At 36.4% G+C, this 14,880-nt stretch overlaps 1 protein-coding gene across 1 annotated transcript in view; it reads right to left on the reverse strand.

Moving 5' to 3' along the window:
* Positions 1-790: 790 nt before the first annotated feature.
* The window catches only part of BCL2L11 (BCL2 like 11), a 58,518-nt gene continuing 44,428 nt past the window's right edge, over positions 791-14,880 (reverse strand). The window contains exon 5 of the mRNA XM_044663448.1: positions 791-951. Within this exon, the coding sequence (XP_044519383.1) occupies positions 850-951 (102 nt within the window). The 3' untranslated portion in view covers positions 791-849. The remainder of the gene's footprint in view (positions 952-14,880) is intronic.

The raw sequence follows: 14,880 nt of genomic DNA on the forward strand, positions 1-14,880 counted from the left end.
AAATATATTGGAAGATTTTAGAACACATTTGTATCTATAAGATTCTAAATTGGCTATAAAAACTGGAAGATCCCCAGAAGATAAGAGTGCTCAAAGGTAGCTGGAAGTTAGACCCGTTGGATGGTCTGCCACAGATGCAAGTAAATTTAAGGAGGGGGTCAAGTATTTACAAGGAAGAAGCATGTTGGTGTAAGTTAATAACCTACACTTTTTAACCAGCTCCATTTTATTATGCCAATTTTGGTATAAAGATAGTACAGAATAAAGAGGATAGGACAACAGGAGAGACATACTTCTCCCTGCTAAAGAGAAAAAAAACAAAACTGTACAATAATCCCTCCCCCCCCCCCAAAAAAATAAACTAAGGCAGCTTACAAATTAGCCGGCTCAGTTTCCACTGCAGGATATATACATCATCCTCTTTTAAGACTAAGCAATAGGTTCTTAAAATTTAGTACAAAAATCATTCATGAGTTTGTCAAAAAGTTTCCATTTCCTTTTTGAAAACTTGTTCCTTCTTATTAAAGAAGTTGAAAAACACGCCAATGTAAACACCACTCTTGCATAAAATCCTGCTTCAAAGAACGGTGATTGATACATTTTTTTTAAAAAATCCATTTACATTCACAAGAACTCCCCTTTATAAAATCTGTCATGTGATGAACACAATCCACTTTCAAGTTCACATACAGGTGTCCTCAAAATTGTGGAGTTCCACTGTCCCTATGTCCTTTAGGGAAAGAACCTGTTGATTGCATAGTAATTATAATGAAGATGCAAGTGGTATTTTTACTTGATGATTTGTAGCAAGTAAAAAAATCTGTGCACTCCTTGCTTCTCAAATAATTGTCACTGCATTCTCCAAACAAGGCGGATGATGTAACGTAACAGGCGTAAAATAACCATTTGGTGATGGTCACCCGCTCCTTGATAGTTATTATCCAAAAATCCCTGCAACAAAGGGAGAGACAAATCATTTAGTATTGTACTTTTTTTTTGATAGAGAATGATTTAATCATCCCCCTCCCTCCATTTTAAACAGTTGTGAAAGAGTTAACTTTTGAAGAACTACTATCATATCAAAGTGAAGGCACTAACATTTTTTTCCCAGCAATCATTTCTACTTTTTGTTTCTTACAAGATTCCCCCTCATTATAAAGTAATTATTATAGAATGAGGAGCATAATGCATTTATCTGCAAGACAAATGTAAAATAAAGTTCAAAAAACCCACTAGAGCCCATATTTTTTTGCATGGGGCACATGTTGCCATCATGTTCTATCTCTTTTATGTCAGTTCAGATGATAGTCACAAGGCTCAGAAACTTAATAATACAGGGAAAAAGTTTAGCTCGTGGAAAACAGAAATTTCTCTCAATTTACATGGGGCATACACTTCATTGCACTGGGACTCCAGTCTTTCTATACTGTTCCATTAAGTTCTTTGGGGAGTCCCAAGCTCTAGCATAAAAAACCCTGATAAAATTCTTCAATGAGGTATATAACAGATTAAAAGGAAAGGGGATAGAAGACAGTAGGAGACAAGAAGAAAAAATAATTTATGGTGTGTTCTGAGTATAACTATCATTGTCAAAATTATTGACTAAGAAAAAAAAGTTTCAGATTCCCCTAAGGGTGAATTCTGGTAGCTATAATTTATTTAAGAAACCAGTGATTTGGTGTAATTTGCCCTAAGAAGCTAAATAAAGCTACAGACAATCTGTGCCAGAACTAATGAACTAGTGAACCTCTAATTGCTCTCAAGTGACTCCACCTGTATAAACACTGTTTGGTCAAGATTGGTGCACAATACGAACAGAAAAGAAACATAAAGCTACTTCATTCTTTCCCACCCTAAGGGAAAAATGTCTCCAAAAAAGGGCTCTTTTCATTTTTTCTCCTAGTGATCATCATTTATTTTGACCTGAGAAACTCCGGAAGCATTCAACAACCTGTTAGAAATGTAGGGAAACATGCAAAACTATTTTAAGGTTTCCAGAGGCAAATTTTGGTATTCCAAAGGTACCTTCTCCCCTGGGTTATTTCTACTCTGTAAAATAATTACAACGTGTTCTAGACATGTGTCTTCATATGTACAAATGCAATCTAAGGTTTCATTATTAAAAGTATAAAATTTACACTGGTCATTTCCTTAATGGGTAACCCAAAGATGACAACTAGAATACTATACAAAGATAATAAATACTCTTTTTACTGCACCCAAAGGAAGAACATTCTCATTTAGACTCTGGGAAAGGCTTTTTTAGATGGATCCAATTCTCAGCCACAGGTCTCAGCCTAGTCTTCCATTAGATAGAGTAACTATTCTTAGAGGGTAGTGTAGTGAGCACCTTTCAGATTTAAAACAATGCAAATCTACACCAGCTGCAACTGGATTTTCTTTCTCCAAACTGTTTACATGAGCTCTCAAGTTCTAGTTTGACATAATGGGATTGTGATAAGGCCTGGGCATTTCCCTTTGGCCTCTCCCTAACAAGATGGGAGGAAATCACTTTATGTATGCAATTCCTGTAGAGGCACTCTGTAACCACAGTCTATGATTTTTATCTTTCTGCACACAAGATTGCTTTGTTTTGATTTAACTTTCAAAATTACATTGCTTTTAGTATGTGAAAGTAATTTGATGGTGGGTTAATTTTAAGTTGAAATGAATATTAATAAGCTGAGAGACACTTAGTCAAAGTAAAACTAAGATTTACTATAAACTAAGTTTGAACTCACAGATAATCTCAAAACACTCATTTGAAGATAGGAAATGTGTGAGTTAAGTGAGTTATTATGCCAAGCTGTCCACTGTAGCTCTGCGAAAAATTAAATGTATTTGATACATTAGCTAAGAATTTAATTCTGCTACTAGGCTGCTGCTTGGTTTCTTTAGTCAGGAACTGTCAATCAGCAAAATATCGCACCTGTCTCCAAAACAAGTGGCTCACTATTAGAAATTAAAATACCGATCACTCATATTTAGATCATGGTTTCCAGTGTGTTCAAAGTGCTTTCATCGGTTATCTCATTAGATCTCCACAACAATGAGATGGAGGGTATACAGATATGATATCTCAATTTTACCTGTAGAGTAAACTGAGAGTCAGGAGAGACTAAATGACTTGCCTGAGGTTATACAGCTAGCAAAAGTAGCAGAGCTGGGGTTCAAAGCTGACTTCCAACTCCAATCCCAAAGCTCTTGAAACAATGCCACACTGCCTAGATTTAACAAAAATACTGTTACTAAAAGAAGACTTCATTTCCCCAATAATTAATGTTCAAAAGGAGTAAAAGAGTTTTGCTTATGCTTAAAGAATAGTGGGAATAGAATTCTGGCTGAGGCCAGTGATGACTTTTTTTTTTTTTAAATCTATTTTAAAGAGAATTTCCTCTAAGTCTTAGAACAGTTTCTGATCTCCATTTAAAGTGTTCCTGGGCAATAAATGTGCTCGTAAAAATAAGTGTATGCTGTTTCCGAATAGTTCCCAAATCATCACAGATGCCATGTTGACTTTTAGGAACAAAAGATAGTAAATTTATATACATGAATTTGATGAAAGTGAGTATAAACAGGATCCAAAAGCATTACAAGGGAAGGAATATTATTTAATCAGGAAGAGAATGCCAATACTTTCAAAAAAAACTATTCAGGCAATTTAAAACCCTGTAAGCTGGTGCAATATATAATTACTTTTGGACATGGTTCAACTTAGGAAATAACTACCCTCAAATCAAACTCTAGAAGCTCAGAAAATCCTTGAAGGATAGCTAGCACAACTGATTAAATTTACTAACTGCTTAACGTTCAAGATTCTTACTTAAAACATAAAATTGAATGGCAAGTATTATACCACTTAGGCATGTCTGTATAGCTTTTGGGGGAATGCTGGTGGGAGGGGGAAGGAGGGAGACCACACCTGTTATTTCATCACTCTAGGAAACTCTTGGGTATAGAAATTCCTTCCCCCATTGCAGACAGGCAACTCATCTCTAATTTGCAATCTTCAAGAGCTGCTTTACAAATAATGAGAGGGTGTCTTGTTCATAGAAACACTGGTTCATGATGAAAAGCAGGACTTGTACTCAAGTCTTCCTGGCTCCATGGCCAGGGCTCTATCCTCTATGCCAGGCTCTCTCTCATACAAATTTAATAGCTTTTAAATTTACCATACCCAGGCCAACTATAGTTCCTATACTTCAACACTGACAATTCAGATGTGGGGACATGGGTACACCTAAGTACGGCAAACAAAAACATTAATAAGGTCCTAAGAAATGTCATTCTTGTCATTAACAGGAACTGAAATTTCTGTTCAACCTAAAGGATTACATAACTAATATCTTCTACTTTAATCATTGTCAAAAGAAAAAGTTATATTTGCTTTTTTGTTTCCTAAGACTATTAATTTTTTCCTGGGAATTTTCTTTCTTTCTTTGATATACTAAAATAAGTTACATAAACAAATCTATAAGCCAAGGTGTAATCTTCTCCTGAGAAATGGGGACAAGAAAAGAGAGTATAAATACATTTTTATGAGAAAAAAAGATAAATATGTAATCTGGTGGGTACTTGGAAGAGTTTCATATCCACAAGCAGTTTTAGGACTCTCACTCTACCCCCAAAAGAAAAATAAATTAGGATAAAACAAAGCAAAAGGCAAATAAAAGTAGGAATGAGCAAAAATACCGAGTTATCAGATAGTCACTATCACCTGATATATGACTGAAGTGGCACTAAAATTATTAGAATTTTACAGGTGGATCAAGGTATTTTCACCTTAAGATCGTTTTAGCCCTCCATCCTTTAAATTTAAAAAAAAAAGAGAGAGAACACCTATTCCATTGAACTTTGCTAGCTTTCTCCTTTAGTCCAAATTAGTGGTTTTCTAGACTAGTAGAAGAAAAATTATATTCAATGATTTTTCGTGAGTGAATAAGCAACATTAATAATACAATATAGCCAATCAGAAAGGCACCCTAATCCTCCCTTCCAGACCAGACTCAAGAACCATCATCCATGGAAGCAATCCCTGTGGAACTGAGGCTGGGCAACTGTTTTTCAGAGTACGGCAGCTCCTGCTTCCTCAGTTCCCAACTGCTACTGAAGACTGAATTCTTACACTAAGTCTTTGGGGCACCATCAGATGATTTAACAACATCAGAAAGGGATATGGTTATCAGGAGAAATAACAGTAAATATGAATTACCATCTGCTTCGCTGTTGCCCCATAAGGACAATGGGATCTTTTCCATTCAACTTGCAAATGAAACCTAGGTATTGCTGCTCTCAGTAAAATGTGAGCTTCTTCAGAGCAAGGGCTGTCTTGCTTTCTTATTATATCCCTAGAACTCAGCATAGTATACCTACTAAGCATTTAATAAGTTGCTGGTTCATTCATTCCTCCTGCTTCCTCATCTATTTAATGCCAATAATGCTTATTTGCTCCCAATATTCCCCTTATAGTATAGATATCTTTTTGATATCTCTCTCCCCAAATAGTTCTCTTCCCAACTTCTTTGTAATAAATCTAGGGCTAAGGGAATGCCTTGAATTTAGAAGGACCTCAAATATTTCTGAATTATCTGATCTAGTGGTAACAAACTATTCTCTGGGGTGCCCTTCAATTATTTAGAAGAGTAATACTAGCCAGCCTTATTGAAGGGAACTCCACGGGAGCTTAATGATTACAGAATAAGAGCTGACAGAGACCCTTAAAGGCCATTTAGGGACAATCCCCTCATTTTAAAAAGGAGGAACTGAGGCTTCAGAAAGATGAAGTGACTTGACAAGTTGACAGAAGTAATAAATAGCAGAGTTAAAATTCAAACCCAAATCATCTGTCCAAATCCAGTATTTTCTCACTGTAATTTTGTTGCCTCCCTAAGAGGCTAATAAAGTCATGCCCACTTCAGATCAACGTGCTTTTTAATCTCAGTAATTCAGGAACTTTTTCCATAATTAAAGTCAGCTATGGGCTGAGGTTGATCTGAGCTGATATTATTGCCAAGTGGAGAAAAGACCAAGAGGTTAAATCACTACTCCCAAGTTAAAAGTTTTACATATTATTCTAATGAAATAATCTGTCTACTGAAATTGTTTTACTGTGGGAGCTAACTCCCCTAAGAAGCTTTTAGAGCAATACTTTATAACAAATAGTGGGTGATAGCTTGATTGTCTAACAACAATTAAAGCTGGCACTGTTTCAGCTTACTGGAGCAGGTAGGTTCTTGATCAAAATGGCTCAAAGAAAAGCATGAAAATCCAAATTCTAAATGCCACCAAGTTTCTATTTTGTGTCTTTGAAGAAGTAAAGCATTACTTTCTGAAAAGGATTTACAAAGTGGGGAATGCCTTAAGGGATCTGTTGCTTAAAAATTAGAAATGCATCTCTTTATAAACTCACAGGTGACTTCCCACTCCCTCTACCCCTCCTTAACCACCATTCTGTTGTGTAATGAAACTCCTCAGAAAAGGGTTAATTGGCTTCTGTTATATTTACTTGGAACTTGTACCTGGAAGGCAGCCATCAATAAATAGTAGTGGTAAGAAAGATTTGTTGGGTGTAAAGCAGGAACATGGAAATCATAAATAAGAGGTCTGAAGGAGAGTTGCAACTGTTCTGCTATATAACTGCTCCTTAATCACTACCAATATGATACCAATATTAAAATCTTACTAGTATTATAATTGTTCCAGAAAATCTACCACAGTAGGCACTGCTAAAAAATCAATAATTAGCTCAGGACATTTTTAGGCAAAGTTAATTCTAACATTCCCCATTCCAAATTTCATTTAAAGTTTAGTTTAGTTTTGTTACTGACATGAGGCCAGTCAATCAAGTACCAGGAATTTAACTACACTTTTATGCCCAAAAAACCAAATCAAAACAATGTTCTAAAGCTCAATAAAGGGAAGTAGGTGCTTAGGCAACAAACAGGCTTTGACACACCAAGCTCTGCTCTTTACAAACCAGTTATGATAACAATGAGGAGTCACAACTATGGATTTTGCAATTTCATATAAATATAAATGCTTTCATATAAATAAACTTTTCTCTCAAAGCAATCACAGAACCAAGTACACATATAATTCTGAACAAATGCTTACAAAAACTAGATTAATATGACATGGTAGAAACTAAAGGGACAGAAATTTTAGATTCTCAAAGGAACTTGTTTTCATGATAAAATTAGGATAGTAATCAAACTCATATGGGTCAAGATTAAATATCATCAAGTGAATTAAAAGATCTAGAGCTCTAATCCTGTGATCTTTTGAGACTCAGTTTCTCCATAGGCCTCCAAAAAATAAGAAACCTCCTAAGGAAACTCATTACATTTTGCACATCTAATTTTTAGCAAAAATTTCTTTACAATAAGTCTAAATCCATATCCCTGCAACATCTAACCCATTATTCCTAGTTCTGCTTTCTGGAGCCAACCTAGAAGAGTCTAATACTTGATAATCCTCAAAATAGTTAAAAGACAGCTTTTATTCACTCCTACCTGTCTTTTCTGCCATTAGCTAAATATTTATATGACATGACTTCAAGGTCCTTCCCCATCCAGAATGGTCACTTCCTTTGCATGCTGTGCAATTCATCAACATGCTTCCTAAACTAACAGATGTTGTAAAATTCAGGTAGAATGCAAAACCCCATCATCTTCCTAGTCCTGTATATCATGGTTCCTTTAATACAGCCTAAGAACATATCAGATTGATTAGATTTGGCCTGATGTTCTGGGGCAGTGATGGGCAAACTACAGCCCGCGGGCCAGATGTGGCCCCCTGAAATGTTTTATCTGGCTGCCTGACATTATTCTTAATCTGACAAATACAATGAATAGGATACAATACAATGAAACTTCGAAAGAGTTGCCTTAGAAACAGACTGACATGAACATTTCCTTTCCTTTGGCCCCTCTTTAAAAAGTTTGCCCATCACTGTTCTAGGGAGTTGAGAACTTTTTGAATCTTGATTTTGTCAATTTGACATGTTAAGATACTCCTTCAACTTTTATGTAAATAGTAAACTTGATAAACATACCCTCTATGTTTCTACCCAAGTCAATGATAAAATTGTTTAACAGGATCATGAAATGTTTTGGAAAAGCCAGATTGGTTCTGTAATCTCTGCTCTTTTTGATACCTTTAAAATTATGTTCTAGAAATTTGACAAAATTTGAAGTCAAAACTCTTTAGTCTCCCTTTTTCACTGTTTTGCACTCTCCAGACTTTCAAAAACAGTCAACAATGAGGTAGCAATGATTTTTTATTAAAACCTTTACCTTCTCTCTTGGAATCAATACTAAGTATTGATTCTAAGGCAAAGAGCAGCAAGAATTTAGCAAGTGGGATTAAATGACTTGTCCAGCATCACACAACTAGGAAGTTTCTGTGGCCAAACTCGAACCAAGGTCCTTCTCATTCCAGGCCTGGTACTTTATTCATTGTGCTACCTAGCTGCCCCTATCAGTTCTTCCAGCACCTTAGAAACCAGCTAAATATCTTCTGGCCAGTCAACTTATCCTTTTGTGATTTGGCCCAACCTTCTTAGCATCCTCATCACCTTCTTTTGGATATACTCCAGCTCATCTATGTGCTTCCAAAAACACCCAGCTCGAGCAAAATACAGGAATTGTCATCTCCTTTGCTCTGTAAATGACATCTTGCACTGTAATTTAGAATAGCATTAGGCTTTTGGGGAGGGGGGGGAAGCGAGGAATCATGTACTCTCTTTGGTTCCTCCTATTTCCTCTTTCTCCAGCTTTAGTAAGGATACCCAGGGATAATTTGAAAGATCCCTTAAAACTTAAATTCTTCTGATAAGTTTGACTACACATAACAAAGTTACGGCAGATCAGTTCTAACTCACCTCTATAGAATAAATGCTCTTCACAAGATGGGATGAACTTTGATAATATTACCTATTTGATAATATTATTCTTTAAAAGAATCAGCAATGATTCCCTGTGAGTTGAGTAGTTTTAAAAAATAAATGATTAAATATTTGTATGTAGAGAACTATACCAGGCCATGAATGAGAAAAATTCTAGTTTTCTAGTTAAAACACAGTTCTTACCCTTATATAACTTACTCTATTATGTGATAAGGTAAAAAGCCAGATAATGATACTTTAGTAATGTCTGATTTTTATCAGTATTGAGTCAGAGCGTCCTTGGAACATATACAGCAACAGTCCTGTAGATCCTTAGAGCATCTATGATTGTATTAGTTGTTCCTCATAACCCACACTTCTCCTACCTCCAAGGTCATTGCCTTCCTGTCAAGGCTAAGTACATTAGGATGCCTTTCTTGATTTCTCCTAGTTATTAATGCTTTTTGTCTCCTACAATTATTCTATTCATACTTTAATATTTACTGATTTGTATGTCTCTCCTAGTAGATTGTAGACTCTGTAAGGGCAAAGTCCTTTATTCTGTAACTCCAATGCTAGAACAGTACTTTGCACATTATAAGTGCTCAATAAATGTTTGCTGAGCTAATTAAATTAGCCTGAGATGTAGTCTATCTAGGTCAGGTGACTTTAAAAAAATCAAGTACAGAAAGGAAGGAAGAATAAGAGGCCAAGTAGGAAGTTAAGAGAACCACTTTTGTTCTGTGTGCTTTCCAATCCATTTACCCTAGAGCAGGTACTAGACTTGTGATTTTGTGGGAATTGGAAACTCCCTCTACCAAAGCAAAGTTGGTACTTAATCCACAACTTTTAATATCAAAGAATTGCCTAGAGTACTGAAATGTTAAGTGACCAGCCCTGGCTCACACAGCCAATGAAATGCCAAAGGTTCAAGTCTCCAGCTTGTCCTGGCTCTGAATCCAGCTATCCAAAACACTGTAATACTCATCTGTTCTCCTTGACAGAGAAAACAGAAGCAAAATAAAATGGGGTGAGGGATATACCTTTTGTCATCTGTTATCAATGGTCCTTCCATACCTACTTACAGTTTTATATGCTTTCTTTGAACCTCCTTTCCCAGCAATATAGTTTAAAAATTAATTCTTTGTTGTGGTCTTAGGCATGCGTTCCAAGTAAGCTCTGGCATTTTTGTAGTTCTGTCATGACTTTCTATTCCTGTTATCTGCTCTTACTTCTATCTTTTATATGAATCTTGAAAATCTAAATTAAACATTGGGCTTTTTTAGACAATTTCCCCTCTTCCTCATCAGAATTGTCTCCAGAATCTCATTCTTCCCATAACTCTGGAGTAACTTCTCTGTAGAATTTTAAGTTGACCTTTCCTATCTTTTTTCTAAGCTCTTTGAAATTGTTACCAAAGTCTACAGTGCATTTCAAGCACATTTCATCTTTCTTTTGCTTCTCTACCACAAAATCTAAAATGTAATAATAGTTTTTAAAGATTCTTATTCCTACTCCAGAAACATAACTCTTTCTTGGTGAGGAAAGTCACATCCCTTATAGGTTCTTCTTTCTGAGGGAATGTATAGTAACCTCCTAATTGGTCTTCCTCATTCCAATCTTTCTCCTTTCTAATCCATTCTCTGGAAACATAGCTGCCAAAATCATCTTCCTAAAAGTATAGGTCTGACTCCTATATCCTTGCTCAAAAATGTTCCCTGATGAATCCTTCCTTTGACACTAAAATTAAATGACACAATAGCAGACTCAATAATTTAGCTCTAAGCCTATTTGCCAGACCTACTTCATATGCTCTTTCATTGAACACAATTAAGCCTGTTTAGTAAAACTGTTCTTTTCTGACATCAATAGTCTTTCTCTTGCCTCTCTGCCTTTCCACAGGTTATGGCCAGTGCATAAAATGTCCCCAAGCCATTTTCTTCAAGGCTTAACCCTCAACCCCACATCCACTCTCCCAACATGCCTTTGATGTCCAGGTCAGTCAGATCAAGGTCTCCATAGAAGGATTTCTCCCATTACCCTGGAAAGGGATGACTTTTGGCCTCATCTGAGTGATTTCTATCCCATCTAGGGACTTTAGCAATTACAGGAACACAATATATGTGGGCTCAATGGATCATGCAGTTAAGTCAAAAAATCATTAGCAATCAATGGGCATTAAGTGTCTAGTATGGGCTAGACAGCTGCTAAGGTCAGCAAATGCAAAAAGAGATGGTGCCCAGTCCCTGCCCTCAAGAGGTTTTAGTATCAATCTATCAATTTGTACTTGTATTAGCATATGAAAATGTTAACACAAAAGATATGTTAGAAAAGTCCTCACACAGAAGATGGTACTGAAGCAGAGCTGGGAAGAAAGGAGGGGCTTCTGAGAGTATGTTGATTGAGGAAGGTATTCCAGACCCTGGGTGGGTGGGGAATCAATGAAAAGGGTATGGTGGACCTGGAATCAGCAAAAACCTAAGTTCAAAACCAGTGATAGACACTGATTAGCTATATGACCCTGAGAAAGTCACTTAACATCTATCTGCCTGTTTTCTCATCTGTAAAATGGGGGTGATGCTAGCACCTCCTCAGAGGATTACAGAAGAATCAGATTATTTGTAAAGCAGTAGGCACTCTATAAATGCGTGTTACCTGCCCTGCATATTCCCAAAGTCATGGAGGCAGGAAATTAGTGCAGTGTCTGATGCACAGAAGGAAGGTCAGTTTGATTGATCAGAGCATATGAAAGGGAGTAATGTGCTGAAATAAAGTTGTAAAGGGTTTTAAATGCCAAAGTATATTTGTATATATTTGACCTTGGGTGTAATGGAACCAGCCACTAGTTTCTTAAGCAGGTGTAACAGCCCAGGCTTATGCTTTAAGAAAATCAGTTTGGCAGCTACTGGAAGGACAGATAAGTGAGGCATGGAGACTGCTGAAGAGGCTATTGCAGTCATTTGAGGAAAGATGGGGAGAGCCAGAACCATGTTAGTGATTCTATGGGCAGAGGCTGGATGCGAGACGTGTTATGGAGGTAGAAAGGGCAAGATTTGGCAGCTGAGGATGTATGAGTCACTTAAGTGCCCTACCAGTATAACATAGTGCCTCCATGCTAGGCTTATGCTGTTTTCCAAACTGATCTATCTATTATTTCAGTTCAAGTGATCTAAAGGATATTTAGAGAGCAATATATTCTCTCCCTCTCATCATTTGATAGAGCTATATAAATAAATATTTACCATATTGCCTAGTATATTCGAATACTGGGTCAATTTCCCCAAAGTGCTAACTCCCACAACAGACTGAGATCCAATCTGGGAGCCTGAACTCAAGAACAACACTCTAAGAAAGTTTTAATAGGAACGATTTTCTAAGTTAATAGGTTTTGGCAGGAAGAGGGATGTAGAAGAGGGATCTGAGAAACAAAGCAGTGATACACATTTTTAATATTTATTCTTATAACTTATGGCTTTCCATAGGAGAGGACTACTATTACCTATGTACCAATGCCTTTTACACTATGTATAAGACACTTCAACATAATCTATTCTCTGTTCCTTCTCCAACCCCTCCTCACTCCACCCCATGCTCTAGATAGGTGACCATAAATTTGTCACAGGCTGAATTATTTTATTTTAAAATGTGTGTAAGGGTGTTAGGTTTTGAGGCTAAATTTGTTTTAGGCATCTCGCCAGGAATTCAGGGTATCTTGCTGTGCTCCCAATGACATGTTGTAGCTAGAACCATTAGTCCAGCATTCTCTTGGTTTAAGGACACCAGAAGAGCATCCAGCTTACTTGTTTCCGCAACCCCCTGGTGGAAGTCCCAAGAGGACACCATAACCTAAAAAAAATTCCAAAATGAAGACCAAGCTTGACAGGAGTTCAAGAACAAGAATCAGTTTCAGCATCAAGAACGTTTAGTCAATTACTTCAATTACTTGTTGATCTAAATCACTTTCTATTTATCAAGCTGTCAAGGAAATATATAAATTAATAGTAAATTTGGTTGAAAATAATTTGGGAATGCTCATTCATTGGAGAGACCACATTGACCTCAAAGAATGGCACATATATCCATAATTATGAAGCTAAAGATTCAAATCCTTGGAGGCTACTTAAAGTTAAAAATTATTTCTAAATTGGAATTGGTCTTTAAGAAATTCCTCTGAGGTTAATGTTCCAATTTCAGTTTAGAATTATTTAAGCTAGAATTGGAACATCTACCTCAGGAAAATTTCTTAAAGGCCAGTTTTCAAGTTACAAAAGCCAAATCCCTCCTGCGGAATTTCACCTCCATCATAGTTAAGACAGATATAGGCGGAGATAGGTCTGTAGGGACTTTAAATTCAGAGAACTGCCAGAAAGTCTGCTCTTGAGCATCAAGTCCAATGGAATGACAGCTATTTCCCAGTCTTAGAAGGCACTACACCACAACAAAAAAGGGGAGAAAATAGCACCACCTGTGGGAAAACTTGACTAGTATAGGAAACAAATACCCAATTTGAATTCAATTATTCAGAGTTGGATAATCCAGGCCCAGAGTTTTTCTCCCTGCCTTTAGGCCAGGGGTCAGCAACGTATGGCTCTCAAGCCATATCTGTAGGCCAGTATGAAGTTTGAGAATTGCTAGTGAGACTGCTATCTCTACCCCCAATAGCAATAACCTCTTGCTTTTGTGGTTTACTTTTCTGTGAGGCAGCATGGTGTAAATAATGAAAAGAGCAATGAATAGAAGACCTGGATTCAAGTTTTAGCAGTTATTCTAGTTCTGATACCTTAGGCAATTAAATCACTGAGCCTTAGTTTCCTCCTCTCTAAAACAGGAATAGTATTTCTACAACTTGCTTCATGGGAGGTAAATGGGAGGATCAAATGAAATGAAGAATGCAAAATATTTTGTAACCAAAAGGTACCATATAAATGTAATATATCAAACCCCAATGAAATATAATAACTCTAGATGTTTCATAGCAGTTTTTGAGCTAGAAAGGATCTTCAATATTAGTCCAACCCTCTTGACAGATCAGGAAATGGAGCCCTCAAGAATATAAGTGACTTGTACAAGGTTATCTGGCATTATTACAGTTTTGCAGTCTGTAAAAATTCCTATATCAAGGACATGTTTACTACTGAAATTTTTCAGAAGTCTTTGATGCATTTATCAATTGAAAACACCCTCTCTATTAACTTCCATATGGTGGCAATGAAATTCTGTAATGGAAACATTTTTTGGCATTAAAAGTTTAATTATCACATATTATCCATTTGGGGACAATTCGTTACCACTAATTGTATATCAAGCAATAGTCAGAGCTAAGGAACTTTAATAGTGTTGTCACATGCCTAAATACCATGCCATAAAGGATATTACTGTAACACACAGACCACATTTAGCTTTGTAAAATTATTGCAAGTAATCCTAATGATGTTTATAAGGTCATTTTAAAGGGCAGTTAAAATAGTCATAACGCAACAATGATGAACAAAAAATAAACATAAACCAAGTGCCTAGTAAAGAAAGGTGAATATAAAATGGGCCTCTGCCTCATGGAGCTCATAAATGACATTTCTAATCCAAAACCAAATTAACAGTTTGAATACCATTAGTTTGCATATTAATATATACTTTGTTTTACTAAAGAAAAGCTATATTCCTGAAAACTACATGTAAATGAAATGTATGTAAAATAAACTTCCTAATTCACTGGGTAAGTTTCACTATTTGAAGAAATCCTGTGACACTGTGCTTTCCTTTAATTTCCTCTCTCAGGAAAAATTAGATGAAATTTAGTCTAAAGCAGGGGTTGGCAACCTTTTTGGCCGTGAGAGCCATAAACGCCACATTTTTTAAAATGTAATTTTGTGAGAGCCGTACAGTGCTCACAGTGCGAGCTCCTATAACAGCACCTGAAAAAATTGACTTTATGGCTCCTGCAGAAAGAGCCATATCTGGCTCAGATATGGCTCGAGACCCATACGTTGCTGACCCCT

Source organism: Gracilinanus agilis, chromosome 2 (genome assembly GCF_016433145.1).
Source record: "Gracilinanus agilis isolate LMUSP501 chromosome 2, AgileGrace, whole genome shotgun sequence".
Taxonomy (NCBI): Eukaryota; Metazoa; Chordata; class Mammalia; order Didelphimorphia; family Didelphidae; genus Gracilinanus; species Gracilinanus agilis.